Source organism: Cloeon dipterum, chromosome 1 (genome assembly GCF_949628265.1).
Source record: "Cloeon dipterum chromosome 1, ieCloDipt1.1, whole genome shotgun sequence".
NCBI lineage: Eukaryota > Metazoa > Arthropoda > Insecta > Ephemeroptera > Baetidae > Cloeon > Cloeon dipterum.
The window spans coordinates 29,788,057-29,813,544 of record NC_088786.1 but is presented as its reverse complement, the minus strand read 5'-3'; the positions used below and the strand labels follow the sequence as shown (position 1 = coordinate 29,813,544).

The 25,488-nt window shown below is 40.1% G+C and overlaps 3 protein-coding genes across 6 annotated transcripts in view; 2 read left to right on the top strand and 1 right to left on the bottom strand.

Moving 5' to 3' along the window:
- The first annotated feature begins 31 nt into the window (after positions 1–31).
- On the top strand, positions 32–1,954 carry Gcat (Glycine C-acetyltransferase). Its single transcript, XM_065475423.1, has 8 exons — positions 32–164; positions 245–459; positions 522–623; positions 681–888; positions 946–1,132; positions 1,181–1,373; positions 1,425–1,602; positions 1,653–1,954. The coding sequence occupies exons 1-8, from the start codon at positions 125–127 to the stop codon at positions 1,808–1,810; spliced, it is 1,281 nt and encodes a 426-aa protein (XP_065331495.1). The 5' UTR covers positions 32–124; the 3' UTR covers positions 1,811–1,954.
- Positions 1,955–2,007: 53 nt separating this feature from the next.
- On the bottom strand, positions 2,008–7,871 carry LOC135933949 (uncharacterized). 3 transcript variants are annotated; one of them, XM_065475424.1, is made up of 8 exons: positions 7,554–7,871; positions 5,554–5,738; positions 3,453–3,589; positions 3,189–3,389; positions 2,923–3,132; positions 2,740–2,862; positions 2,502–2,685; positions 2,008–2,419 (listed from the first exon to the last, which is right to left on the bottom strand). In XM_065475424.1, exons 1-8 carry the CDS (start codon positions 7,679–7,681, stop codon positions 2,373–2,375), a joined length of 1,215 nt encoding a protein of 404 aa, XP_065331496.1. In that variant the 5' UTR covers positions 7,682–7,871; the 3' UTR covers positions 2,008–2,372. The 3 variants fall into 3 exon arrangements, with proteins under 3 accessions (XP_065331496.1, XP_065331498.1, XP_065331497.1); XM_065475426.1 differs by lacking the exons at positions 5,554–5,738; positions 7,554–7,871 and adding an exon at positions 4,999–5,113; XM_065475425.1 differs by lacking the exons at positions 5,554–5,738; positions 7,554–7,871 and adding an exon at positions 3,845–4,613.
- A 1,712-nt stretch (positions 7,872–9,583) lies between these two features.
- The window catches only part of Klp31E (kinesin-like protein 31E), a 24,745-nt gene continuing 8,840 nt past the window's right edge, over positions 9,584–25,488 (top strand). The window contains exon 1 of one of the 2 annotated variants that reach the window (XM_065476454.1): positions 9,584–9,813. In XM_065476454.1, the coding sequence (XP_065332526.1) occupies positions 9,776–9,813 (38 nt within the window). In that variant the 5' untranslated portion in view covers positions 9,584–9,775. The remainder of the gene's footprint in view (positions 9,814–25,488) is intronic. The other variant, XM_065476457.1, reaches the window with a different exon arrangement.

The window sequence follows — 25,488 nt, the reverse complement described above, 5'->3', positions numbered from 1 at the left end:
GAACTCGTTTAGCACTCTCCACTGTAAACGAAAGGGGGAGTGGCAAATGGGTAGGGGGAGGGGGGATGGGAATATTTTCTTGAGCAATTTTTGCTTTCATCATTTTTAAGGAAAGTCATCCAGAATGATGATCAGAGGGTGCAAAGTGTTCTTGAAATCCTCAGGTGATTGTTTTTTGTCTTAATAATCATTTAAAGTATGTCTTTGAAGTGTATCGTCTGAAAATCAATATTATATGTTTCAGTGTGCAGAGTTGGCTTAGCCGGCGCTCTGTCAAGGGGAACCCACGCACACACTGCATTTAGATCCTTGCTAAAGGAGCAACTGAACGCAATTAAAGTTGCTGGAACTTGGAAGGCTGAACGAATCATCACATCCAAGCAAGACGTTGGAATTTCTGTACAGGGCTCGAACAACAAGATCCTCAATTTTTGCGCCAACAACTACCTGGGGCTGTCTGTAATATTATATTTCATATTTATTTAAGGCATCCTTCAAATTACTGCATGATTTATTTTTAGAGCCACCCAGACGTTGTCGAAGCTGGAAAGAAAGCTTTAGACGAATTTGGCGCAGGTCTCAGCTCAGTTCGGTTTATTTGTGGCACCCAATCCATCCACAAAGTGCGCATACATTTTACATTTTAAAGCTTATTTTGTAATTCCTTTATATTTCTTTAGAAACTTGAGCGTCAAATCTCAGAGTTTCATGGACGCGAAGATGCTATTCTCTACCCAAGTTGTTTTGACGCCAATGCTGGCTTGTTTGAAGCAATGCTGGGCCCAGAAGATGCTGTTTTCTCTGATGAGCTTAATCACGCCTCTATCATTGATGGCATCAGACTCTGCAAGGCCAAGAAGTACAGATACAAACACCGTGACCTCAATGGTACAGTGATTGACATATGATAAATCTCGTCCACCTAACTTCATCTATTTTGTTTAGATCTTGAAAATTTATTGAAAGAAGCTGGAAATAGTGCACGAACAAAGCTGGTTGTCACTGATGGAGTTTTTTCCATGGATGGCAACGTTGCACCTCTGAAAGCCATTTGCGATTTAGCAGAAAAATACAACGCATTGACATTCATTGATGAATGCCATGCTACTGGATTTTTTGGAAAAACTGGGAGGTATGTTCTGTATTCACCAAGAAGCTAAAAAAATTTAAATGATTGTAGGGGCACAGAGGAATTTTTTGGAATCGAGGGGAGGGTGGATGTCATCAATTCCACCCTTGGAAAAGCTCTCGGAGGCGCAGCTGGAGGGTATACAACCGGCCCAAAGGAGTTAATTGATCTGCTGAGGCAAAAGTCAAGGCCATATCTGTTCTCAAACTCTCTGCCACCTCCAGTTGTTGCATCTGCCAGCAAGGTAAATCAAGGCGAAAATAAGAGATAAAACGTTTATACAACTAATTAACAGGTTTTCGACCTTCTATTGTCGAGCTCCGAACTGTGCGAACGAGTTGCCAAAGGAACTGCCAGATTTCGCTCTGCCATGACTAAAGCTGGATTCACGATTTCTGGGGAGCAACATCCAATTTGCCCAGTTATGCTGGGAGACGCAAGGCTTGCCTCACAGTTTGCAGACAAAATGCTTTGTGAGTTCAAAACAAAAATCCTGCCAAGATTTTCTAATGTTTTTTTTAAGTGGAAGGGATCTACGTGATCGGCTTCAGCTACCCTGTGGTTCCCCAAGGCAAAGCACGAATCAGGGTTCAGATTTCTTCTGCTCACTCTGACGATGACATTGACAGAGCGGTCGACGCATTTGTTAGAATCGGCAAAGAGCTTAATGTCGTCTCTTAAGACTGCAAATGTAGTTGGTAGCGCAATCTCATCTATCTCTCCATACTTCATCACATTCATTGCTTTTAGTAGCACAAACAAGGGTGATAGTAGCATTGTTCATTCTATACTTATTTTCCATGGTCTGAATCTTTTTTTAAATATACATATATATGAGAATGACAAATGGAATTTCATTTCATCAATAAAACCATGCATTTCGTTGTTTCTAAAATTTATTTAATCAACAGTCGTTAATAATTCTAGATTAAAATTTAAAATGACTTGATATTGAATACACGAATTGTCTTTTGTCATATCGTGATTCCTGGGGTTTGTCCAGAGCTCCAACAGACACAAATAAAGACTTTATCTAAAGATCACTAAGTAAAGGGAGGTCAGGTCCTTATGTTAAGTAAGTGAATCAGGGGCAGGGTCAAATAACAACGTCCTTGTGCTTGCCAAGTATCAAGCTGCGTAACAATCCAGTAATAAATGCAAACCATATGTTAATTCTGTGATCCACCCTGCTTGATAGGATTAACCGAATCAAGATGTTGACAGTCAAGGATTGCTATGGCACTCATGGACTCTCCTTGGCTTTTACTGTGGTAGGTAAGGCCGAAGAAACTGGAACAAATTATCAATTAGACAAAGTCAATCAAGTCGATGCCAATTTGACAAGTACTGGAAAACTTGTTGGGATATTTACCTGGAGATTTGGGGACTGGAACCACAGACTCTGTGGAGGAGGGAAGTGGACTGACAGGCTGGGAGTCTAAATGATCCAGCCTGTGAAAGACGGACTCTTGCTTCGCCTGCAGATCCCTGTACTGATCTTGCAACCGACTCATTTTGGTCTCAAAGTCCGACAGTTTGGTTGACGTCCCGGTCAACTATTTGGAAAGCATTCATTAATTGAAAGCATATTACCAAAAGTGAACACAAACTTGGGTGTTGAACGAGGCTGTATTGAGCTTTTGTTGCTCACTGATTTGGTTGCTTTCCGCGTCAAGGGTGGTAACTTTGGCGCTCAGGTTTTGCCCAAGATCTTGCAGAGCCTCGATCAGTTTCTATTCATAGAAAAAATAGTACAAGTGGGTTAAAATATCCAGTGATGATCATAAACTTACATGATCCTTGCTCAAGTCATCCCTGATCCATTCCAGTTTATTGCTCAGGGTTGAGTTGATTTGAGACACATTTTTAGCTAAGGTGGCAAGTTCTTTAGCCCATTTCTCCTGTTCTTCCACCTGTTTGGAAATCTCAGCCTCCTTTCCAGCCACTGAAGCGGCTGACAACTGCCTGCTCTGCAGCGTGCTGTTCACTTCACTAATAAACGCCTAAGAAATTTATATGGGTGTAAGTTCAAACTCTGCGAGACAAAGCGATTTTTTACCTCTAGGTGAGTTAAATTGGACGACATGTTACCAGTCTGCTCCTGCAGCTGTTTCGTTGTGGACTTCATTTCACCTATCTGACTTCCCAGGTCAGCCACACTGTTGGACAAGTCCTTCAGGTCTTTTGGAATGGTCATTAGCTGGGGCGCCTCTTGCACCCTCTTTTGAACTTCTTGAAGACCATCAGACACGCTATTAAGCTGAAAACAAATGTTTTGGTTACGTTATGCTTGGCAATAGTATTTAGTCGATAACTGTCATACCCTGGTGGACATGTTGGCCAGGAAGGCGGTGATATTTTCAATTTGGGCGGCCAAGTGGGTTTGGTTGAGCTGCAATTGCCTTGAACTCGATCTGCATTGGAATAAATCGTTGCTCACTCCATCACAACTAGAAGACACTGTAACAAAATCAAGGGCAAATTTATAAAATCGATCAACAAAGGTCAGCGGCTAGAGCGATGAATGGAGAGTTCTGGATTGAAATCTTTTAACAGTGAGAACAGTTGATAATAATCTGGTCAGTCAAGTTCGTTATTTAAAATGAGAGAGAACTGTTCAGAATAGCCGCAAAGAAGGAAATAATATCGAATAAGTTTTAGTTGCGACGCTGATTTCAAATTAACTCAAGACTCGGCGATTTCCACACAACAGACCTCTGTCCAGGTGGGCCCTGAGTGCGGCCACCTGAGCTCGGACGTCGGCCAGCAGCCAGGTGAGAGCTGCGGCGGCCAGCAATAGGCCAACCACTACGCAAAAGCCACAGCCAGCCTTGAGGGCCCGGAGGCCGCGACGAGGCTTCCTCCTGCGAGGACGCGCCTCGTCGAACAGGAGGCCTCCGTCGGGGCCCTCGTCGCTGGAGCAGTAGGAGGAGGCTGGTGCCTTGCCGGAAGCCACCAGGGCGTCCAGCTCACGCCGTTTCTTCATGCGTTTGGCCACTCGTGGGGCCATCAGTGGCCGCTGCCGAGCACCAGCCGCTGGGGATGCATGCACACTCGAGCGGGGCGCACGCGCGACTGCACCAGCGACCACCTCGGGGATCAATAGGCTGGAGACCCAGACGGCCGGCAGGGTGCTCCCTCACCCCCGCGTGACATTTTTTATCGCCGGAACAAGAGCTCGCCTTTGAGAAGAAAGGACCCCTCTCTAACTGCTGAGCCAGACACTTTGGCGCAAAAGGCATGAACAAGTGGCGGCTGAATAATGAAAAGAGTGCAAGAAGCAATATTTGCATAGATTTCGCTCTCAAGGGCGACATTGTGGCTATCGCTGCCATTGTGTCGCATGATTTCGGTATCTACCGTGACATCGAGAATGTTTACATCGCATGTTACCATGTTGATTACGGATTACGACGGTGTATAATTGGCTGGAAAAAGACTTCCTGCCCGCTCCCAAATATGGACATCATAATGACGTGTGGAGCACTTACACTAATAACTTGGTATTCCACCGCATTCCAAAATGGCAATTAAATTTTCTGCCATATTAACCTCCATAATTACGTATTTCGATCCAATCTCATTAGCAATGCCAAATTAAACAATGACATTTTCAGAATACAATATTATCTGCTGATATTTTTAAATTTAAATCCTTCCAATGAGTTCATAATTTAAGTTAAAATAGGATTACACTATTTGAACATCTGTTTAAGTGCTAAAATATTTTTTGGAAAATTGTTTCCATGAAACACACACGTCACTGACTTGTTTGGTAAAATATTCGCTATTTTTGGCTTGTCCGATGCCAACAGAAACGCCTCTCTCTGTTAAGTTAAAAAATATACCACATGCACATATTTACTTACATAATAAATAATGAGCTCTGTTGAGAGTGATACTATTATTGGGGAAGGCGTGATGAAATAGGTTCTCGGACGTTGAGTTGTCTTCTTTATAATTGATCATAATAATAATTTATCAACAAACACTAACAATACTTTCAACCAAAAAGGAATATATGGAGCTCGGCTCACGGAGCCACTAAAATTCACCCCCGGACAGGGAATAAACGAACAAACATTCCCTTCTCGCATAAGCAGCGCTTGCGTCTTCCTTTACATGACTAAACCCTGACAATAATCTTGGACTCAAACTAATTGTAAGTTTAAATAAATAAAATTACCTTCCATTTATTGACTATAAATGTAACTGACATAATTTCATCTACCACACACGAGTTCTCTTGAATTACGGCTTACGGTCAATAAGAACGCCTTTGAATTTTAAAAATTCTAGTCAGTCACGATGCAAATCTGCATTCAATTAGTTGGCCGTGTTTTCCACTAACAAAAGGCACAACGATGTCAAATGGTTAAAAAGAAAGGCGCAAGTGGCGAGACAAAGAGTTGTTTCAACTGAACCTGATTTGAACTTGACGTCGAGACTGGCGACATCGCCGTGGGCGACCAGGGCAACCCACGAGATGGCCAGCATCCACCCCACCACCAGGCAAACTGCCAGGCCGACGGGCCATCCTCGGCCTGAAGGGACCCAGCAGCAGCAGATTCCATTCCGCTCTCGAGATGAGCCACGACCCCTCGCGCGCCTGAAACATTTTCCCAAAAACTGTCAAACCAAAAGGCTGGTGAAAAAATATTTGGAAGATAAAAATGAGAATGTCTTTTTGATATTAAATTAGTGCATAATTTCAAACAGTTTATTTTTTACGAAAAAGTCAAAATAAATTAATTAATATTTGTAATGCATCAAAATGATTAAAATGCGAGTTGTGCAGTCTCATTTTTCAGGACGATGAGTAAGGGTAGCAAGGTGAGTCGAGAAATGCGAAATGATGCGATTGTTCAACATTTCATTCACGATCATTTTTTTATTTCATTTCGATTTGTAGCAACGTGTGGTACAACTGGAAACGTGTGAAACGAGTCAACCAAGCAAAGAAATGCTTCAAGCATCAGCGACAAGGTCGTTTTAAGTGTTCTGCCCACGAATCAATGTGAATCATTATTGATCACGGAGACTGGAAAATATGATAAACTAGAGCACTTAATATACAAATTTGATTTATTGAAGAGACGCAAACAATGAAGTTTTCCACGTCACGAATTTTATCAATATTTTATTAAGTTCGTGTCCTTGATAAATTTGAGCTATTTGATTTCATACAGAAATCTTTTCTGCGTTACCAAACATTTTCTATAATGTTTGAGGAGGAATACAAATATTAATGTCAATTAGAGTGGCTATACAATATTATTTTTTGTGTATTTAATTTATTATGATTAAAAATGTTGTTACGTCAGTTGTGAGTTATGGGAGGTTTTAAATAAATTAGTAAAATTAAAAAATCTAAAAACCTCAATGTTTTATTTGAAATAGAAGCTATTCAATTGGATTATTCGATGTTAACAAGGAAAATGTTAACTCACGTCAATACAGGAATTGTACGAAAAACTGAGAAATAGTGGCATAGAGATTTCAAACATATCAGGTTGATAAAAAAAAATACTCAAAATCATGCAAAACAAATTTTAATTCGTCGGTTGAATCTAATAAACGATACGTCAAAACCAATTTTTAGTTAAATACTTTTAGGATTTTATCGCACCTGTATAATAAGAAAACACACAAATATAATAAAAAATACAATATTTTATGCTATTGGGTTTACAGTTGTTGTTATATTATGAAAAATAGAATATATCAAATTAGATACAGATAAAAAATAAGGAAAAAATAGGCAATAAAGGTGTGTGTTCTATGTTGAACTCTATTTGGACTTCAAGCAAAACACGTTCTAAAAATAAAAACATCGTGTTGTTGACTTGAACAGAGTTTGTTTCTGTTCTCCAACACGCAATTTCGCAAACTCACAATACGATTTTCCCGGCGCTAAAATAGAAATGCTAGGTAGTACATACTGGTAATACAGATTAGCAGTATTTTACATTATGTGATTATGATGCATCCTTGAAGGACGAATGGTCGCAATTCAGATGAATATATTTTCTAAAACTGTCCGTATTATATAACCTGATTTTCTGGCTTCTTAATTAAACTAAAATATCTGCAAAAATTTCATTTCGAACTTCGAAAATGTATTAATTTTAAGTTTTAATTTTAAAAATTTAAATTTATACTATTTTAATTGTTTTAAGCATGATTAATCAATGCAATGCCTTTACCTACAGAGCAATACAAGAAAAAAATGAGACCTCTTTTCTATAGCCTTATCTGGCCATACACCATACAGCCCAACCAACAACAAGCTCTTATTTACTCACAGCAAACAAGCATGAGCAGTGCGTGAATTTCCAAAGCGTGCTAAGTGTGGAGCAATCGCTGCACAACGTGCAAAATCCGCTAACAGCACGCTGCATTGCAGGATCGTAAAATAACTCACCTTCGAACCTTCCTGCGGGTTCTGGGAGCTGGGGGCAATGTGAACTCGGCCACTTGCGAGGAGTCCGAGTCGGAGGCGGCCGCGGAGGCGGGCAGCAGCTGGAAGGCCTCCTTGTTGTTGTTCTGCATGTCAGGCGGCCATTTTCGCTCTCTTATCACAAGCCACGTGATACGGTGACGCTCTTCAGGGGCGTCCTGGCCCTTATCAACTCATCAGGACTCATCCAAACTGTACGTCAAAGATAACCGGGCCGAGACGCAATCGCTCACCGCTCACTCGCGACACCTGATCTAGTGTTCCTCTGCGGTGAAAAAAAGGGGGCGCGTCTCGTCGTTGTCTTGCACGCATGCGCCTCGTGATAACCTCGACTTCTCTGCAAGGGTATTTAGCGGGAGGGAAAAATTAACTAAATTAGCACTAGGCACTAGCGAATACGAACGTCATGGCCTAACACGTCTTACGTCATGCTTTTTTCAAAATCTCAATAAAAAATAATGAAATGGATGCCATGGCAGCCGCCTTTATTCTTTATCATACTTTGACAAAAAAAGTTTCTTTACAGTTTGACGTAAATCTGTTAAGAACTCCAATCTCCAATTTAATTTTGCCGATTTTTCGACTGTTTAAATCACCAAAAATTTCATTGGCTAATTAATTGTTGCCCTTTTCTTACAACAAGGAATTTCGACGATATAATTTATTTAGAAACAGTATAAAATTAACAGCAAAACTTGGTTTACATGAAGAAGTCCAAGGTGATAAATATATTGTCTTTGCACGTTCTAATTAATTTTTTATTAATTTAATATTCCCGGATATTTTGCAAATATATCAATTTTCATTTTAATAAGGTAGTATTTCTGATAGAAATTAAATATCATTATATCACGTCTTTAAGATACTCTCGCGTCACATATTGCAACCACACATGCTGTGTTTTGAATTTTGAAACCGGATATAATACATATTACTCAAATTACAATCGGCACAAGCTTTTTGTAATTTATGCTCATTTATGATTTCCAACCGAATCATTTGTAAGTGTTTTTTTTAGCAAAAAAACCATGTAAAAATTTAAATAAAATCCTACAAACAAACAAAAAATCAATCTTTTTGTATAAAACACACTCCCAGGCTTGTGATACAAAAAATTTTGCCCTAAAATAAACAAAATTAATAAAACTTTAATTGGCATAATATATTTGACAATTATTTTTGCGGAGAGCTCTCTCAATAATTTTATGTCCGTAAATGGGAAGAGCTACACAATTATAACTATACCGTTTCTCGTGTCATTTGTCCAGCGTTTTTCAGCTGAAAATGTAGCCTCTGAGTCACTATAACTTGCCGCTGCTATATTATACTGACGTTGGCATTTTAACAATCGTTTCAGGCTACGAATAAAATTAACAGGGCGTTGTGCTAAAGGCGCTTCACGGTTGGCCCCTGCAAGTCTCGGCAGTTTTCGAATTTTTATTTTGCTCAGGCAGCCAGCAGGCCGCCACTCCGCGACTGCCACCTCACTTTTGAGAGAAAATAAGCGCGAGCGAGGAAAATGATGAAGCTTTAACTCGATATAAATCTAGTTCAAATTAAAATTAGTTTTGCATCTATGATTATCTACAAATTTAAAATTATAAAATTGATTTTTTTGTTCATAATTGTTTAGAAATAATTAATATTAGACACTTAGTTCATACTGAATAATAAAATATTTTTGATATTGACCAATTAATTCTGAATTTTACTGATATTATGTGGCAAAGTATGAAAAAAATTTCTGATTGATTCAAAAGTGATTACGAAAAATGCAAATTTTAAAACATGAAGCACTGCAACATTACATCATTCAAACGAATTTTCCTGGATGAATTAATATTACGGGAATTTAATATTTTATACCTGGAATCTCGTGCAGTTCAATAACTCTGGAAGTTGTTTCCTACCACCGCTCCATTCTGTACTCTTCACTCTCATTCGCTCTCGTGAAGCATTATCTGCATTTGGCGCACGCGCAACGCCACCGGAGAGTCTCAGACGTCTCAGACTCTGCAGAGAGGCAGGTGTCGCAGCCACGAGCAGTTGTTTTCTTTTCTTTCGCCGTTTGAGTTGTATTTTGGACCGATTTGGCGGCGCCGACGATCGCCGGACACCCTCGGACAGTGCCCAGACGATGAGGACATCGCACAGGACGGACAACAGCTGCTAAAAGGAACAACAACATGGCAGACGAGGACACTTCGGTTCGCGTCGCTGTCAGGTAAGGCCCTGATATCTAAACCGTGTATTTATACACACACCTCTTCGAATTCGGCCCTGTCGGCGCCGAAATTTCGGGCTGGACCGACCGATCGGAAAGTAATTTGGCGTGACAAGCGACGGGCAACCTTGGTCTGCAGCCGAGATTCTGCACAGGAAAATCAATAGAGCAGCTGCGAAGTCACGGCCACTCGCTCTTTTGTTATTGCCTGCTTATCGGCAGCCACACGGTTAATTTTTTCGGTTCTGCCGAACTTCACTCTTCGGCTATCTCCTGAAGGTTATCATGAATGCGACACGTTAATTTAATAGTTCTAGTGCGCAGCGACACATTTTCTGTTGCGGCTTCGTAATTTTTGCGGCAACAAATCACCAACTTACTGTTTTGCTTTTGATTGCAACACGCTTTGAATGCCTTGTATCAAATAACTAATTTGCAATGTTCAATAGTTTGATGTTGTTAAAATGCATACATACTTGTGAGCCAAACGACATCAGTCTAAAGTCTAACACACAAGGAACTAAATAAAAGGTTGTTTAACATCAGTTCAGCTTGTAATACCATTAAAAGATACTCAATTGTTACAAAATTGTGCTCTCTGATCTAAGCCGGCTCCCTGTATAAGTCGATACACGGACATGGCGGCGCCGAACTGATGTTTTTAACTTGAAGCATGCTATTACAAGTTTTACGGCACTCAAGTTGATAAATCAGATGAGCCTTTATCAACGGTGATAATAATATTCCCATATGATCATTGTTTAACCAACGTTAACATTGACACTTAAAATATTTAAGTTTTCATCCAGTTCAAATTTTAACAAGTTGAGAAAGTCTTTATAGCTCTCCCATGGAAATCAAAGGCAATTCAAAACATTTTCTTACGGCTGAAAATTCTCGCAAATCAACGTAGCCCACTTTCTGGTAGATTTACGTCCAAGGGAAAACAATATCAAAGTAAACAACAAGTCTTCAGGTGCGGCGGCCAATAAAGTGCCGAAATGCAAATTTATGGAAGTGGATCTCTGGTAAAGAAATAATGACACTTCTTATTATGTGTGGATGGAGAGCCGTGTGAGATGCAATATTCATGAATGGCTTTCGAGGATCCGAGGATGAAAGTTGCTGCTGTGAATGAGCATTCAGTCGATGAACTTTCCTCTGCTGCTCGCCGACAATCTGTTTCTTTCTTGTGTGGGCTCTGCGTTCTCACTGTTATTTTCTCCATTCAGTCAGCCAGACGTTGAGACAGCCAGACTAATCTCTGGGGAAACGCTTCGCCTTAGGAATCGGCACTAGTTTGATTGAAGTCAAAATTGCTTCAAGCCAGGAAGAAGTGTAATTTTAATGTTGAGTTGTGTTTTATATTTACACTCGTGTCTGAATTTATCGATAGGATAAGAAGGAATTATTTTAAAAAAATATTCAAAGAATCTATTTATTATTTTTCGTTGTTATTTTGGCTTTGCGTGGATTACCCAGAAATAGTTATCAAATCGCTGCCGCATGGAATGCCACCTGAAAGAAAGCTACGTTTCAATGCGGGAAATTACCATAAAAATGACTTAATCTGGATGATGCGGTGCGCCTTGCGTGTTATCCCGCGCCAGATGACAGGTTCAGGTTGCGTCACCAGAGTTACAACCTCACCGCACAAACACCTGAACCACTCCCGCCAGCTGACACCAGCTGCCTCGCATTTCCGCCGAAAGCAACCCTTCACGGGGTGGGTTGTCCTTTGAGGCCCGTTTGCCGCACCTTTGGAGCCCTAGTGGGCAGCTAGGAGGCCGTAGGCCACCAGATGTGGCCGCAGGTGGCCCCAAGGACTGGCTGAGGCGTTGTGAAATATTGAGCGCAAAAGGCGCGCTTCGTTTGGTGTTCAGGAATTCCTCGGCTATTTCAGCAGTTTCGCTCCGAGAGATTGCCGCGTTGTGCAAAGATGAATGTTTTTCTCGTTTCGTATTAAAAGCTTGCCTACTCGCATGGTCAATTACCGTCGCTTGCTATGCTCTAGAAAGGCGAATAATTAATCTTTGAAATTAAATCAACGCCGTAAAAAAATAGTAAATAGTCAAGAGAGCTGTGTATTTTGCGAAAAAGGTTGTGCACGTGGAGATATGCGGCTAATTGCCCTGCGAGAGTGCGCATTTTGTTTTTATTCAAGAAGAGTTTATGTTTCTTAGAACTGTTAGGAAATATTATGACTGCGAAAATTGAAAATGAAAAGAGGCGCAGAAATGGCAAGTTTATTTTTACATTTTTGCTCTACATATTTCTCTCAAACGGCTTCATTTTTAAACAGCCGATTTAATACGAAAACCATAAATTATAGTCATGCACAATTAAAACATTCCCTTTCTGGATTTTTTCCCTACGAATTTAATGCGATGAAATGCACACGAGAGACCCCACTAAGTTTTTTGGTGGCATCTCGCTTTACACAAGGTAAAACTGTCCTGGAAATTGCAAACAAGCCATAAACTTTTATTTCGTCCGCATTTTTTTAATGACCAGTGAGTCTCGTGTTGCCGCTTCAAAGTACGTTTCATTGCAAATTCGTAGCTTGCGTGATGAATTTTTAAGGGGTGGAACGAAACGAAGCACGAGTGGTTGAGTGAGTCACATGAGACGGCGGTATTGATCGGCCTCTCTGAGCAAAGTTCGGTGTGTCTGCCCAAAAAGGAGAGTTGCCTGAATTTCAACACCTTTTGGTTAATTAGTAGCAGAGAGTCTAATCATTTTATTTAGTGGCACAACCGCCGGCAATAAACTAATAAAAAAGGCTCGCACTCCATCAGCGCGATCGGACTAATTGCTTTTCGCACATTGCGAAAATCTCAGGACGTAAAAGGCGCGAAAATTTTTACAGCCGTGGCTGTGATTGATTTTTAATCTCCATTTCAGTTCTTTATGGTAGAGAAGGGCCATAAAAATCTAAGACAATTTCCATAAATAGGTTGATGGCCAGATGTTATTATCTGAACTTCTAAATACTATATAAAACAAATAACTTTTATTTGTAAAAAGGTTCTGATGTCACCTTTTTGTAAATTTTTGTCATTCACGCGAATAATTGAGTTAACGTTTGACTTTTCTGAGTTAACTATGCGTTTGACTTGTCATGCTGAATACACATTATCATTGTCTATATTTAAATCCAAATCCCTTACGCATCATTCATTTCATTCTAATAATCCTTGATATAATCTAATCAAGCTTAGAAATGAGATACCTACACCAGAACATTATCTATACAGCTCTACTCTACACTGCTAAGTTTTTTAATTCAGAATATTTTAGATTAATTTAATCCCCTGCAAAGAAAAGAAACTCTATGCTGAACAAATTATGCGGTTTAAAAATGACTTTTTTAGACAAAACCCAATATTATCTCGTGCAAGATTCACGCAAGAGAGGGTAAATAGTCGCTTCACTGTGTAGCGCAAAACAAATTGCAAGCAAGACGCCAGAGGCTCCGATGACTTATTACTATTTTGTCGTTGAAAACCAGTCGCGTCACATTCATTGCGATCCAGTCCGGTGTTGGCCGAGCTTCCAAAGGTGGAAAACATAAGGCAGACACTAGTTGCGCTCACTGGCGCGGAATCGCGGCTGAAGTGGAATAAAAAGTGCACCAAGCCACCGACTAACTAACTGCTGTTTCCAGTGAAAATGCACCGCGTAAATCGGCTGGTGAAGCAACAGACTTCCTCCTTTGCCTAGTCTGGAATCAGTCGAGCGTTTTCGACGCCAGATTCCGACGTTTAGTATATAGTGCGAGCGAGAAGGGAATTATAATAAAGAACCATTGACTTGAACACATTTTTATGGCTATTGTCTGTCAGTTGGAGACTTTTCAGACCATGCACGAACTCGCAGATCAAAGGATGAAGTGCCAGACGTCTGCTGCTGGATTGTGCTGAAGTATTGATCTCTGATCGGCTTTTCAGCTTTTCCCGAGCTCTTTATGGGACTATTACGACTCTCCAACTGATAAAAACATTTTTGCAATAAATTTAACTCTCACACGTGCCTTGCGCAAATCTAAATTAGCTTTTGTAAATTTACGACGGCCAATTCAATAATTTTCACATAATAATTATAACAAGCGTTAAGCGCTGCTCCCAATCAAAACAAATCCTAAAGAGGTATCATCGATTTATGAGCATATAAATTCTCAAACCTTCAAAGAAAGCCGTCCACAATTATAATTCAAATCAGGCGGCCAAAAGAGGCAAAATAATGTTGTTTTTGTTGGTTTTCCCAACAGCAGCCGCGTGTGGTGATTAATATCCGGACACTAATACTGACTGTTTGTTCCCACACCGCAGCGTTAACCGGTCACTATTCATTAAATCAATCAGGCAACTCAATCTCTAAAATGAAACGATGTGTAAAATATTACATTACTCTACTACGAAACTCACTGATCAATCTTGAAAGTCTCAAAGACGGGTTTCAAGGTATTAATTGGGACTGCTGAAAAACATGGCATTGACTGAGAAACGATTGCAATCTGCAGACAAATATTTTGCCTCATTAAGTACAGATGGATAAATTGCCCAACGCGGATATCAATTCCGCAACTAGACGAGGTTTTACCAATAATGTAAGAGTCCGTTGCAGATCGTGTTACTCTGAAAAAAAAATGCTTGAATAACAAAAGCCTTATGCAAAAGCCTTTTCTTAATAACAAAATATACACTTGTCCGGTTTGTAAACTAATCTTCAATTGCAGTAATTGATATATGGTTGTTGAGGTTGACATTGAACAAGATACGCATGCATATCATTAATTGGATTTCCAGTTGCCAGGTGCGATCGCATTTTCTCCTACGCGTTCACACTTTTTACTAGTTTTGTTTTGATTTTTGATTTTTTTAATTATAGAAAATGGATATGTCTAATCCATTAAATGTGGAATATTGCATAAGCATCTTTTAAAATGCCTCTCCAATCTCTAAGCCCACTTCGGAATAGAGCTGAAATCAACAATCGTTCGCGAAACAGATGGTCAATCGCAGGTTAAGGACTGGAACATTTGGATAAAGCTTTCCATTCCAATCAGTCCGAAACCCTCTCTTTGACGGTAGTTCAGTGCATATTTTAACGCTCAGCCGCTTCAGTTTGTTTTATTTTTAAACGTGACAAATCTTTTGTCATACTTTTCTGATTTTTATTAAAAGTACGCCATTTTCACCATCTCGAAAGTCAGGAGTCAAAACATTGTTACACCTGACACCAACACGATCATTCTCATTTCAAAACGAGAAGCGTGCACCACTCAACAAGTTAGATAGAAAATCAGACGCGAGCTTTCACGCGAGTGAACTCGGTTGAAAACAATTCACGCCGCTGTCAATGGTTAATTTCTTATATAATTCCACGAGACGCGTTTAATATGCTTTCGCGAGCAAACAGGCGTTTCGTGTCGGTGTCGGAGCTGACTGAATCGAGACGCAAATTATGCCGAGCAACGAGCAGCACAACAAGTAGAAGGCTGCGGGTAATTCGATGAGTAGCATCCTCTGGTGCGTATATCAGATGGCCGATCTGCATAGTACGGGTGGCTTTATATGTACGCTCATATCCAATGCTCAACTGGTCCCTCTTCTTCGCGCACAGGATGTGCAATGACGGGCATTGAAATGAAAAATACGGATTCTCGGTCTCAGTGCCGCTCGATTTGGCTCTGAAGAGAAAATTGCCTCGTCCCTCGTCTGTTAAAAATAGGAGAGTTATTTGTCGAGGGTCTTCTTCGCGCAGGAAGGCACCGAAATTAACTTAACCCTTTGAGTCGAATTTTCTCGAAATAGACGTGTCACACGTGCATCGATTCACTTCGGAAATCACGGCTCGTTATTATCTATGAGCTAAAGGGTTTAAAAGCAGGAAACAGTTCATATTAATCATTCTGCAGTTTTGTCTTTACGACGAAGATTCCACTTCCTCTTTGTAATCATCGGATTTTTCGATTTGAAACATGGAAAAAATTAACTGCGCGTAAAAGAGAAAATTATACACTTAGCTGTTTCATTGCAATTAGTCGGAGGAAGTTATCTGCAGACGGAGGTTTTCCTAGATTGTTCTCGGGCCTGCACAGATATTATTCGATTTAATGAACCCAAGAAAAGTTAGCTACAATTACGACAACTCAGTGAAACTCAAGCGGAAACAAAAGATGATGAAATTTGTGGCTCAACACAGCTATTGTGCATTTTTTATTTGGTTGAGTTAGAAAAAGGAATTGTTGCGGTTCCTGTGGTTCCTCATTTGATCATGCTAGCTATTCATGTCGGTTTCTATGGATTTTATCTGGAGCAACAAAGAGACATACAAATTAATTTATTTTACACTCGAAGTATACTCGCTCTTATTTTAAACTTCTCTCGTTATTAAAAATGAGCACTTTATTCCTAAAAACTAAACGCAAAAGCGTTTGGATTGAGTTACCCAAGGCATGTTGTGCACCTCTAAGAAAATTGTGTGTGTTTGGCCAGCTTCCACTCCTTTCTTCCGCAGAAAAACGTTCGATTATAGAAGTCTTCATAATGCAGACGTGGCCTCCCTTTAAATTTAATTTTTAAACTTGCTTGTATCCGAAGCCTTTCGCAGTTCCAACGATCACACTGATCTCATTGCACAACGACCAACCTTGCACATAATGAGCATTAAATAGCGCATCAGTAGCGAGGGTATCATTTCACTTATTGTTCTGACAGATATAAGAAGATCACGCAATAGGTTAAACACAAATAATAAAGCGAGAGTTAAACAAAGGTGTGTGTGCTGCGAGGTGCAAGCATAGCATTAACTCAATAATTGAGGCGTGGGCCTGCCTTTGGAATCAAAGAGAATAAAAAAATAATAAAACATGCGGGATGCAACGCCCACGGCAAGTGCAGCATCACAACGAAAAGGACAGTTTAATGGCAGCTTTCGGAAAAAAAGAAAAATGACGAGAGTGACACGCCACCTCCGATTAGGATGACTTGGTGCCTCGTAATCCCGAATGTATATTGAGCGGCGACGCCCCGATTTTATTCGAAGAAAACTGCCTTTTAAGCCTTTTTGAATGGTGTGAATCTATAGGCGCGGATATTGACAAGAGACAAAGTCATATTTCGCTGTGTAAGTTAATTTGTAGCGAAGAAACTCGGAACCTGGTGATCATAATTCTTTTTCTGTTAACTTATGGCCCGGCGACAAAAAAGGCTGGTTACTTACGACTTTTAAATCGCGCCATTACTGCATTTTATGACAGCCCGGAGATGTGGCAAACGAATTTACGAGCCGGCCATCTACGTTTTAGCGTAATTTCACTCGTATGGGCAATGTAACGACAACTACTTCTAATTGCTGATCGCGCAATTCATTCAGACGGGACAGTGATTGATTGATCGGTAATTTGCAGTGAATTGATCGCTAATTGTGAAGAGGGAGTGGAAGTGGCGAAAGGAAAAATACACATATTCTGCGCATAAATTACGACGTGCGTGCGTGATTGTGCTAATTCCTTTCATGTTGTTCATTTCCTTTTAAGGAAGAGAACTTTGCGAAATTGCGTCTTTGGTGGCTGAGTGCCTTTGAAGTAAGAAGCGCAGGGCTCTCCTTTGAAATTTGACATTGAGGTGGGGAATTAATTTAAAGGACTGGTGTCGTTTTTGGCTAATATTTGTGCAATGCTCGCTATGTGGAATGCTTTTGAAATAGAACTGGAATTTTACATCAACGGCAATGAGACAAATTGATGATGCCTCTTTTACTCCTTGGAGAAAGAACTCGAAATATCGGCTCATACTGTCAAAGCGCACAATAACAATGCCCCTTTTATTTATTTATTTTTTGAAACAGTCGAATTGTTTAAATATTGATATCATACGAAACCATATATTATTTAATTATTCAAGGGTCACATTGGAAAATATTTTGTCTGCTGAATTTTTATCCATTATAGATATGATGAACGAGGGAGAAAAAATAATATATTTGATTATGCTTCGTTTTTCTTTTTGTCCTGATAATTTAGAAACCTCATGCTTCTCCTACACAAACTTATTATTATGTCAACTTTTAAAAACCATCTCTTTCCATCGTGAAATGCGCCTAACAAACTTCTAACTAGTTGCCATCCCACTATAGTTAGTTCATTAGTAGCGTGCTGCTGAACAAAACAATAAAAGTGCAAAGCAACTACCGCTGGTTGCTGGTTGTGGCGGCAGAGCTTGCAGCGTTTTGAAATTTCATGCCCACTGACTCTGGTTTGTTGCTCGGCGACACCGGCGGTCTTCCTCTCGCTCTCGACCACGCAATTGTGCAAAACGACAAGCGGCTGAATACACGCATCCCATTAACTCGTCACATATATGCGATTTCAGCGCGAGCGCCGAGTTTTTCCGCCGATCCAAATTCCCTGCTCTTGACGGCGGCGCTCGCACCTGTTCAAACAAAAAATCCACCTGTGCTGAGTAGCGTCCGAAAATGGAAATTTTCGTCAACTGGAATGCAACCAAAAGGGGCCGCTCGGCAGCTCAAAAGGCAATAGCGACGCCGAGCAAATGAAAATGAATCGTTTCCGGTTTGGCTGTGTCACGGAGAACGAATCTCGCCTCGTTTGCTTTTGTTCCTCTAAATACCCAGACACACAAATCCTGTTTGGCTGTCCAATTTGGACGAAGGAGGTAAAATTGTGATTTAGAACTTGGAGAGAAAGAGAGAGAGAGAGAAAGAGAGAGAGAGAGAGAGAGAGAGAGAGAGAGAGAGAGAGAGAGAGAGAGAGAAAGGAAATCACTATTCAGGTTGAGTAAATCATTCGACATGAAGAATTGAAAAAAATCTGAAATAAGTTTTGCAAGGTTCAGCGAATTTATCATTTTCGGTATTACCAAATATATTACATATTTCTTATAAATTGTCAGTGAAAATCGATCAAGTTCCACACTGTTGGGAGAATAGTGAAGACTATAATGAGACAGTGACACAGTCCTGGACTTAAATTGTTTGGTGGCATTGTTGTAAATCTTGCCAATTTCGCCATAAAGAAATTTGGCAGCTGGCAGGGAAATAATATAGCAGCACTATTTAAATTGACCCTGACCTGACAACGAACGCTGCCAAGAGTCAAACATGTGGTTGTCGGCACACGCACAATGAAAGTGACGAATAATGGAAAGCACTGACTAAACCAACAACTGCACAACAATGTTCGCTAATCATCACCCTGGGGGCATTTCGAAATTGGCCTCTCGCTCGCCAGCAGCACTCATTAGCCGTCTTTTGAATCTATTTTCCACCGCGATTTCAGCTTCTCGTTTGATGTCACGCGTTGCTCGGATATGAGATGCAGAAAAACATACTCGTCGTTTGGCACTGGACCAGGATATCTGCACTCTGTTTATAAACACACTTCATCTGGCAGTTTCAAAATTAAAAAAAGCTCGATTTACTGATTGGCAGAGGTAGAAGCGAGAGTCGTTACAGAGTTTCTTTGTAAATCTGCTGACCTGCTGTTCCACTTTAAGGCGCAAATTAAAGCTTTTCGTCCGGGAAAGTGTGTCAACAAATTGGCGGGTTGAAAAATGATGTTGGAAGAGAATGGTAATTTTTGGAGCGTTTCAATATGAACGATATGAACGTAAAAAGCACAAAAATCGCTGTGAAATATTTGCAACTGACGCAGTCTGGTTAAGTCTGATTAAAATCAATCAAGTCACAAGGACACTAAAAATTACGTAAAATCTTTAAATTGCATTAAAATCTATATTATCTTATTATTTCTCACTTAAAGAAAGATTTATTAAACAAGGTTATATATTTTTAAGCTGTTGTTACACAGAGCTTTTCAACCGTCCACGCATCAATTCCACTCGATTGATCTGAAAGCTGCTGCTGAAAAATCCAGTTCTCTTGGCCGAATCAGGTTTTGCTCTTTGCATAGTTTAAACCGAGATCCGAAAATACCGACACACTCTCAGCCCGCGCATGTAACGTGACGAGGGGCGATTTTACATTTTTCCATTTGGCCGCTGCTGATTTTTTATTATTGTGCTGCGGCCCACGCAGCGTGCGAAGGGGGCGTGGTGCCCCCGCCTGTTCATACACCTATGCGTTTTGTATCGTTTTGTTGTTGGTCTCTCTCACTCCGTCTCATATATACCATTAAATACAACATGATGCTGAGAGAGCGTATTATCTGTGCCCGGGCAGCAAAAAGCGACCGGCAGATTTCTATCGTTGTCCGTGGGATGAATGAGTTTTTTATTACTACAACAACTGCTGCCCTGCGAGTAAAATTAAAAAATGGTGGAAATTTAATAATGAAAAGTAAAACAATCTCTAGAATATCCAATGTCTTTGTCGTCTTTGTGAAATTGACAAAGAGACTCAGCTCTGGATAAATTAATTTTGGTCGTGAACCCAAAAATCAATTGGCGTTTTTACCTCTATATATATGTAGCACTCAATTTAGTTCCAATAATTGTAAAGTGACATACTATTATGAAGCCCATATATCTTATTGTTAATCCTGCAATTCTGTTTTATTTGTATTAACTGGATTTGATACTGTTTAAATATGTAAAGTCAAAGATCATTCATATTTTTTTACCGTTGTAAATACTTTCTTGAAGTCACTGGGGGCCAGATTCGCGCGACGCGCAGGTATGACGTCAGGTGGGGTACGGCGCTTTGAAACGGGCAGATTAAAATGTGGTAAAGAAGCGATTGCTCAGCATTTGATATAATTTCGCATTACATGAATTAATTCAGTCGATCGAATCAGAAAAACACAATTGCACTCGTTATTAGAAATTAAGCAATAACGATAGCTCAAAGTTGCCCGTATTTTTAATCCATCTTGGATCCAACCGGTAGAAACTAATTACAATGCGCATCTGCCCCCCCCCCCCCCCGGTGCATGGAATTTTGATCCTGGCAAATTTTGGTTCGTGCGAATTCCTGCTCAGCGCGAATGCTCAATTTATTGCCTTTGTCTTAAGCATTTCAAGGCACGCATAACCTTTTCCAAAACACGTAACCCTTTGAGTTATTTTTTCTCTCCTCTAAATTCAAGGAAAACTCGTAATTTATCCAAGTTCCGGCGCCTCTGGTGAGTCATAATCCGAGATCGCTTTTCGCACTCTGCTTATGTAATAGCACAATCGATTGCCCTTTGTGACTGTTTATGGCCCGGAAGGAGAGTTTGCACACAGGATACAAGAGCGGCGCGCGAACAGGTTAGATACCCTTTTCGCGACGACCACCTTGACTCGAATATGTGTATATGCGCAAGGCTGAATGCCAGTCTTTAATAGAATTAGCCCAGCGCTTGTATCCAGCAGCCGTTTTATTACCTAATTGGTGCTGGCCTGCTATTTTTCTTTATTTATTCGTTATTCGCCGCTTCCTCTGTCGGCTTATCTGGATTCCTCGCTCGTTGGCTTTAGGTAAAGGTAACGGGAACGTTCTTCTTGCTTATGCAAACAAATAGAAGGCGAGCAGTAAGAATAAATTATCAGCAGCACTCACAGCGTGTGACAAAACTCAAAGTGAAATGTTTTACGTACATCTTAAAATAGTTTGCTAGTTTTACTCGGATGGCTCTGATACTTTTTTGTAAAATTACAATAATTGAAAATTTTGTGACCTTCCAAGAAGATTACAGCTCTATAATTAAACTGAAGAAAGCTGCCATTTTAAAATATTTGAATCTTTAATATCGTGTAAAGCAAACAAAAGTTGGCATTTGAGTTACGAAAACGAATTAAGCTATAGCAAAACTAGGCTTTTTGCTGACATCTATATCTCAAGCACTCATTCTTATTATCAGCTCTTGAGCTATTTAGCCAATACCTTTTTTTAATAAAATCCGTACGGGTGTCATAAAACTGTAGTGACTGTTTCAATTTTCGCTCCGACTATGGCAGTAAAAATTGTAATGGTACTTCCAAAGAGCACTTCTTTAGGCGCTAATTTCCACTAAACCGGTTCCACATTAAAATTTTTACGTCTTGTACCTTGCTAGATCCGGATCAGATTCAAAGGGATGCAAATTTTATGCTCATACTTTTGCAGTTTGCCGGCAGGTCTTATTTCGCGTCTGCTTTGTTCCCTCTGTAACACAATCAACAATCATCTTTCGCGAAGTCGTGCCGGCATAAACTTTACATAAAGGAGCAGCAATTCGTGACTTCTTCGTTTTTGCCTGCAGATTGGAATCTGTATTTTTTTTTCTTTTTAACTGTAAAGCCGCGTGCCTATAATACCCACATATTATTCAAATAATTAAATCTCTGTTAATTAACCGCCGCTTGGGCGTAATTATTTCATCTCAGGGACGTTTAGCGTAGCCAGTTTTTTTATGATGTTATTCGAATATCAATTATTCTCTGTTCGCACGAGAGCAGAAAAAGACAGGCGTTCCATTATGTAATTGCTTGATTAATGGCGTTGTCGGCCAACGCGGCGGATTAGCGAGGCGCAAAGCAGCGCGATTAGTCGATGCAAACGGAGGTACGCCCAGTGATTTTGAATTTTTAATCCACGACAGACTAATGAAACACGCGCATACGCGTGTGGCCAGCGAAAGTCAAGTCGACCAGACCCTTTATCCAAACTAATTGGAATGCATCCTTGTTTTCCATAATCCTTTTAAAATCGATAATGCTTTTGCTGTTGAAATTGTTGACTATTACAACTGGCTTATGGTTTTACGTTGTGCTCTGAACAACTCTCCTCACATTCTAGTCCACTGCTGTCCATTTTACTCGATAAATCGATTTTCCGCCTTTGCCCCCCGAGCTAAATAATATTGAAGTTGGCCATATCGCAAAGTTTTGATCACCTTGGTCGTTCACCAAAAGCAAATAATATACGGGAGGCAATCAGCAAAGGCGTGGTGCGTGTGTGATTTTGAAATTAGCATGTCCGCAGACAACGAGAGGGACAAGCTGATATTCGGCACGCACTCTTCTGCTTACAATTGTTTTACGCTTATTTCATTCTGGCAAACAGAAGAGGAGAAGACTCACTGAGCTCACAGACTCGTGAAAATTTTATTTGCGCATGCTTTCTTTGTCTTTATCCTGGCCAGCTGCGTATTTCGCACTTCAAGTACTCTGGCTATTGATTATAAAAATAAGCATATTGCGTCACCTAAAGGCGCAAAATTGTAACACGCCACTCAATCTCGTGCACCTGCATCAGAAATCGCTCCAAATGGATTGCAGCTGTTTTGAATAGAGAGAAAATTTGTCCGAGAGAGTTTCAAATAATCATACAAATGAAGGATATTTTTGAAATATTTTTCTTCCAATCTTGTAAACCTTTTTTCAACAACGCTCGGCCCTTTGATGCTTTTGATTTCCTGGACAAGAAATGCATTTATCATTTATGCCTTCTTGCTTTATAGTAAAACTGGTGTCGTATGGTACATAGGATTTAAGTTTGCTTAAGATTTCTTTGCTCTGATCTTTTCGCGTGCTCAAGAGGTCTCTAAGATCTGAAGGATGTGTGACTCTCAATCTAGGCTAGTCAAATATTATTTTGAATGGCCTATGGCCTCCATGCAGACAGATATTGCCATTGAGAGTGCATCCTCGACTCTTCCTAATACGTGGGATGTGTATAAAATAAAACGTATTCTTTTAAAAAATACAACTTCCGACTCTAAATTATATATTTTTTTCATTCAGCACACAGCCAATTACTTTACAGGAGAAATCCGCTGATGATGAAGTTGGTTTGGTAACCACTGAGTTAGTTAGAATGTCACAGCTTGTTCCAAGCGCACTGAGGTGTGCGTGAAATATTAAAAATGAACGAGCTTGGAGAGATGCGCGGATAATGGTTGGCTAATGTCTGGCGTGCGCGCTGCATTTGCAATAAATTTCCATTCGCGGCACTCGAACCGTATTTGTTTTCCAAACGGACTCGCACACTTAGTTGGCACTGGCGTCGACCAATGATTTATATCGTAAGCAGTCTTCTTGACAGACCAGCGACCGACCGACAAAGGCAGAGGTCACGCCGGATTTCTTAAGGTGTATGAGCAAACACACGCTGAATGACCGCCTCTCACTTGCAGTGACGTCACCCACTGCTGCTTTTTTGCTATTATCATCACCTTTTTATTGTGTGCGGCCTTTTCTAGCGCTTGAATGTATAATCATGCCCACAGATTTGTTTTGGATTGGGCCTGGAAACACGCGTAATGTTGGGCGAGTGACAAGCCATTAGCATAAGCGCGTGACTCTCAATAGAGTTTAATATATAATTCAAAGGTGCGCAGTTGTCACGTTATTAATTTAGACTACATGAAAGCGGCATTTGCGAAGATAATCTTTTTAAACTATGATCAATGTCTGTTCAAGCTATTCTTTTCATTGACAGGTAGCATTCATTTAATACCGAGTCATAAAAACGATTTCAACTATCGTGTCATCTCTTATTCTTTTTTATCATTGATGCCTTTTTTATTTTTCCTCAATTTCCAAAGTTTATGTCGAACAGTCATAAAATGCTACACTCTATAAAAAAAATCTCTGCGGAGGAGTTAGACATAGCGCTCTCCCGCATTTCTAATCGATATTCACGCAAGATTATGCTCGCTCCTGCCTAACTCGCGAGTCGCGACCTCTGACCCGAGCAACCATTTCACTACATAGAAATCTCCTAGCATGACCGTTTTGCCCTCCTGATATTCCCTCGTGTTTACTTTCTTTTGCATCCAAAACGTAATGCAAATCAGTGTCTCTAGGAAGCAGGGAAGCACCTTTAAAAATTTTTTAATGCCTTTTTTTAAAAGTAGACTTTATGGTGCAATGACGTCTGACAGTGTCCGATAGGTTTATGAGAAATATTCAATCATTATTTATGTTGCATGCCAAATAAGCTCAAATAAGGTGTTTTAATTCGGCAAAATAATTAGTTTTTCGAGTAGCAATTAGTGGAATGCTTTGGGGTTTAGTTTTGGGAAATAGGGGAAATAGACAAAGTCATAAAAAGTTTTTGCCATGAAATTTAATCGGGCTGGACCATACTGGATTACGACTGGCAACTTCCCACCTGGCTAAAGATGGCAATAAATGTGCGCTCAAGGCGCTCAGCCTGCCTTATAGGTGTTTGACGGAGGGTCATGGGAAGACTGCGTGGCGTGGGACCTAGCTTGCCTCTATCAGTCGCCTACCGCATGAGAAAATCCGCACGCGGAATACAAAGAAAAGCACATACATCTCTTGACGGCGGGAGAGCGCCAAAGCTGACAGCAGTAATGAACTATCGCTTTAAGTAGCTTTTGTATTTGAATAATATGGCAGGCAGTACGCGAATCAATTCAAAATCGGATCGCAATTTTGACAAATGATATTAAAAAAATCGATAAATTTAGTTAATGTATGACCAAATTAATGATAATCAATTATTTTTCGTGATTTACTGTCGCAGATAAAAAATATTTTGACTTCTAAACTTTCCCCTTTGATTAGGACATATAATTTAAATATCCGTGCCAAATTGAAAAAATATCAAGGAACTGGTTAAGCACGTGTGAAAAATAGGTAAATCGTCATCATTTTCACTCAACGTCCACTTGTATCGAAAACAAGCAAAGAGCACAGCTTATATAAACCAGAAAAAAGTTATGAGATCGATCAGTTGATCCCCTTGTGTGGTTTATCG

What these genes read in the sequence shown, in the direction of transcription:
- LOC135933949 (XM_065475424.1), bottom strand. Translation starts at nt 7,681, where the DNA reads ATGCAGAACAACAACAAGGAGGCCTTCCAGCTGCTGCCCGCCTCCGCG. An exon ending in ACCCGCAGGAAGGTTCGAAG is followed by an intron (nt 5,739 to 7,553) that starts GTGAGTTATTTT and finishes AAAATGTTTCAG; the next exon opens with GCGCGCGAGGGGTCGTGGCT. An exon ending in CGACGTCAAGTTCAAATCAG is followed by an intron (nt 3,590 to 5,553) that starts GTTCAGTTGAAA and finishes ATTTTGTTACAG; the next exon opens with TGTCTTCTAGTTGTGATGGA.
- Gcat (XM_065475423.1), top strand. Translation starts at nt 125, where the DNA reads ATGATGATCAGAGGGTGCAAAGTGTTCTTGAAATCCTCAG. An exon ending in TTGTTGCATCTGCCAGCAAG is followed by an intron (nt 1,374 to 1,424) that starts GTAAATCAAGGC and finishes ACTAATTAACAG; the next exon opens with GTTTTCGACCTTCTATTGTC. An exon ending in GTTTGCAGACAAAATGCTTT is followed by an intron (nt 1,603 to 1,652) that starts GTGAGTTCAAAA and finishes GTTTTTTTTAAG; the next exon opens with TGGAAGGGATCTACGTGATC.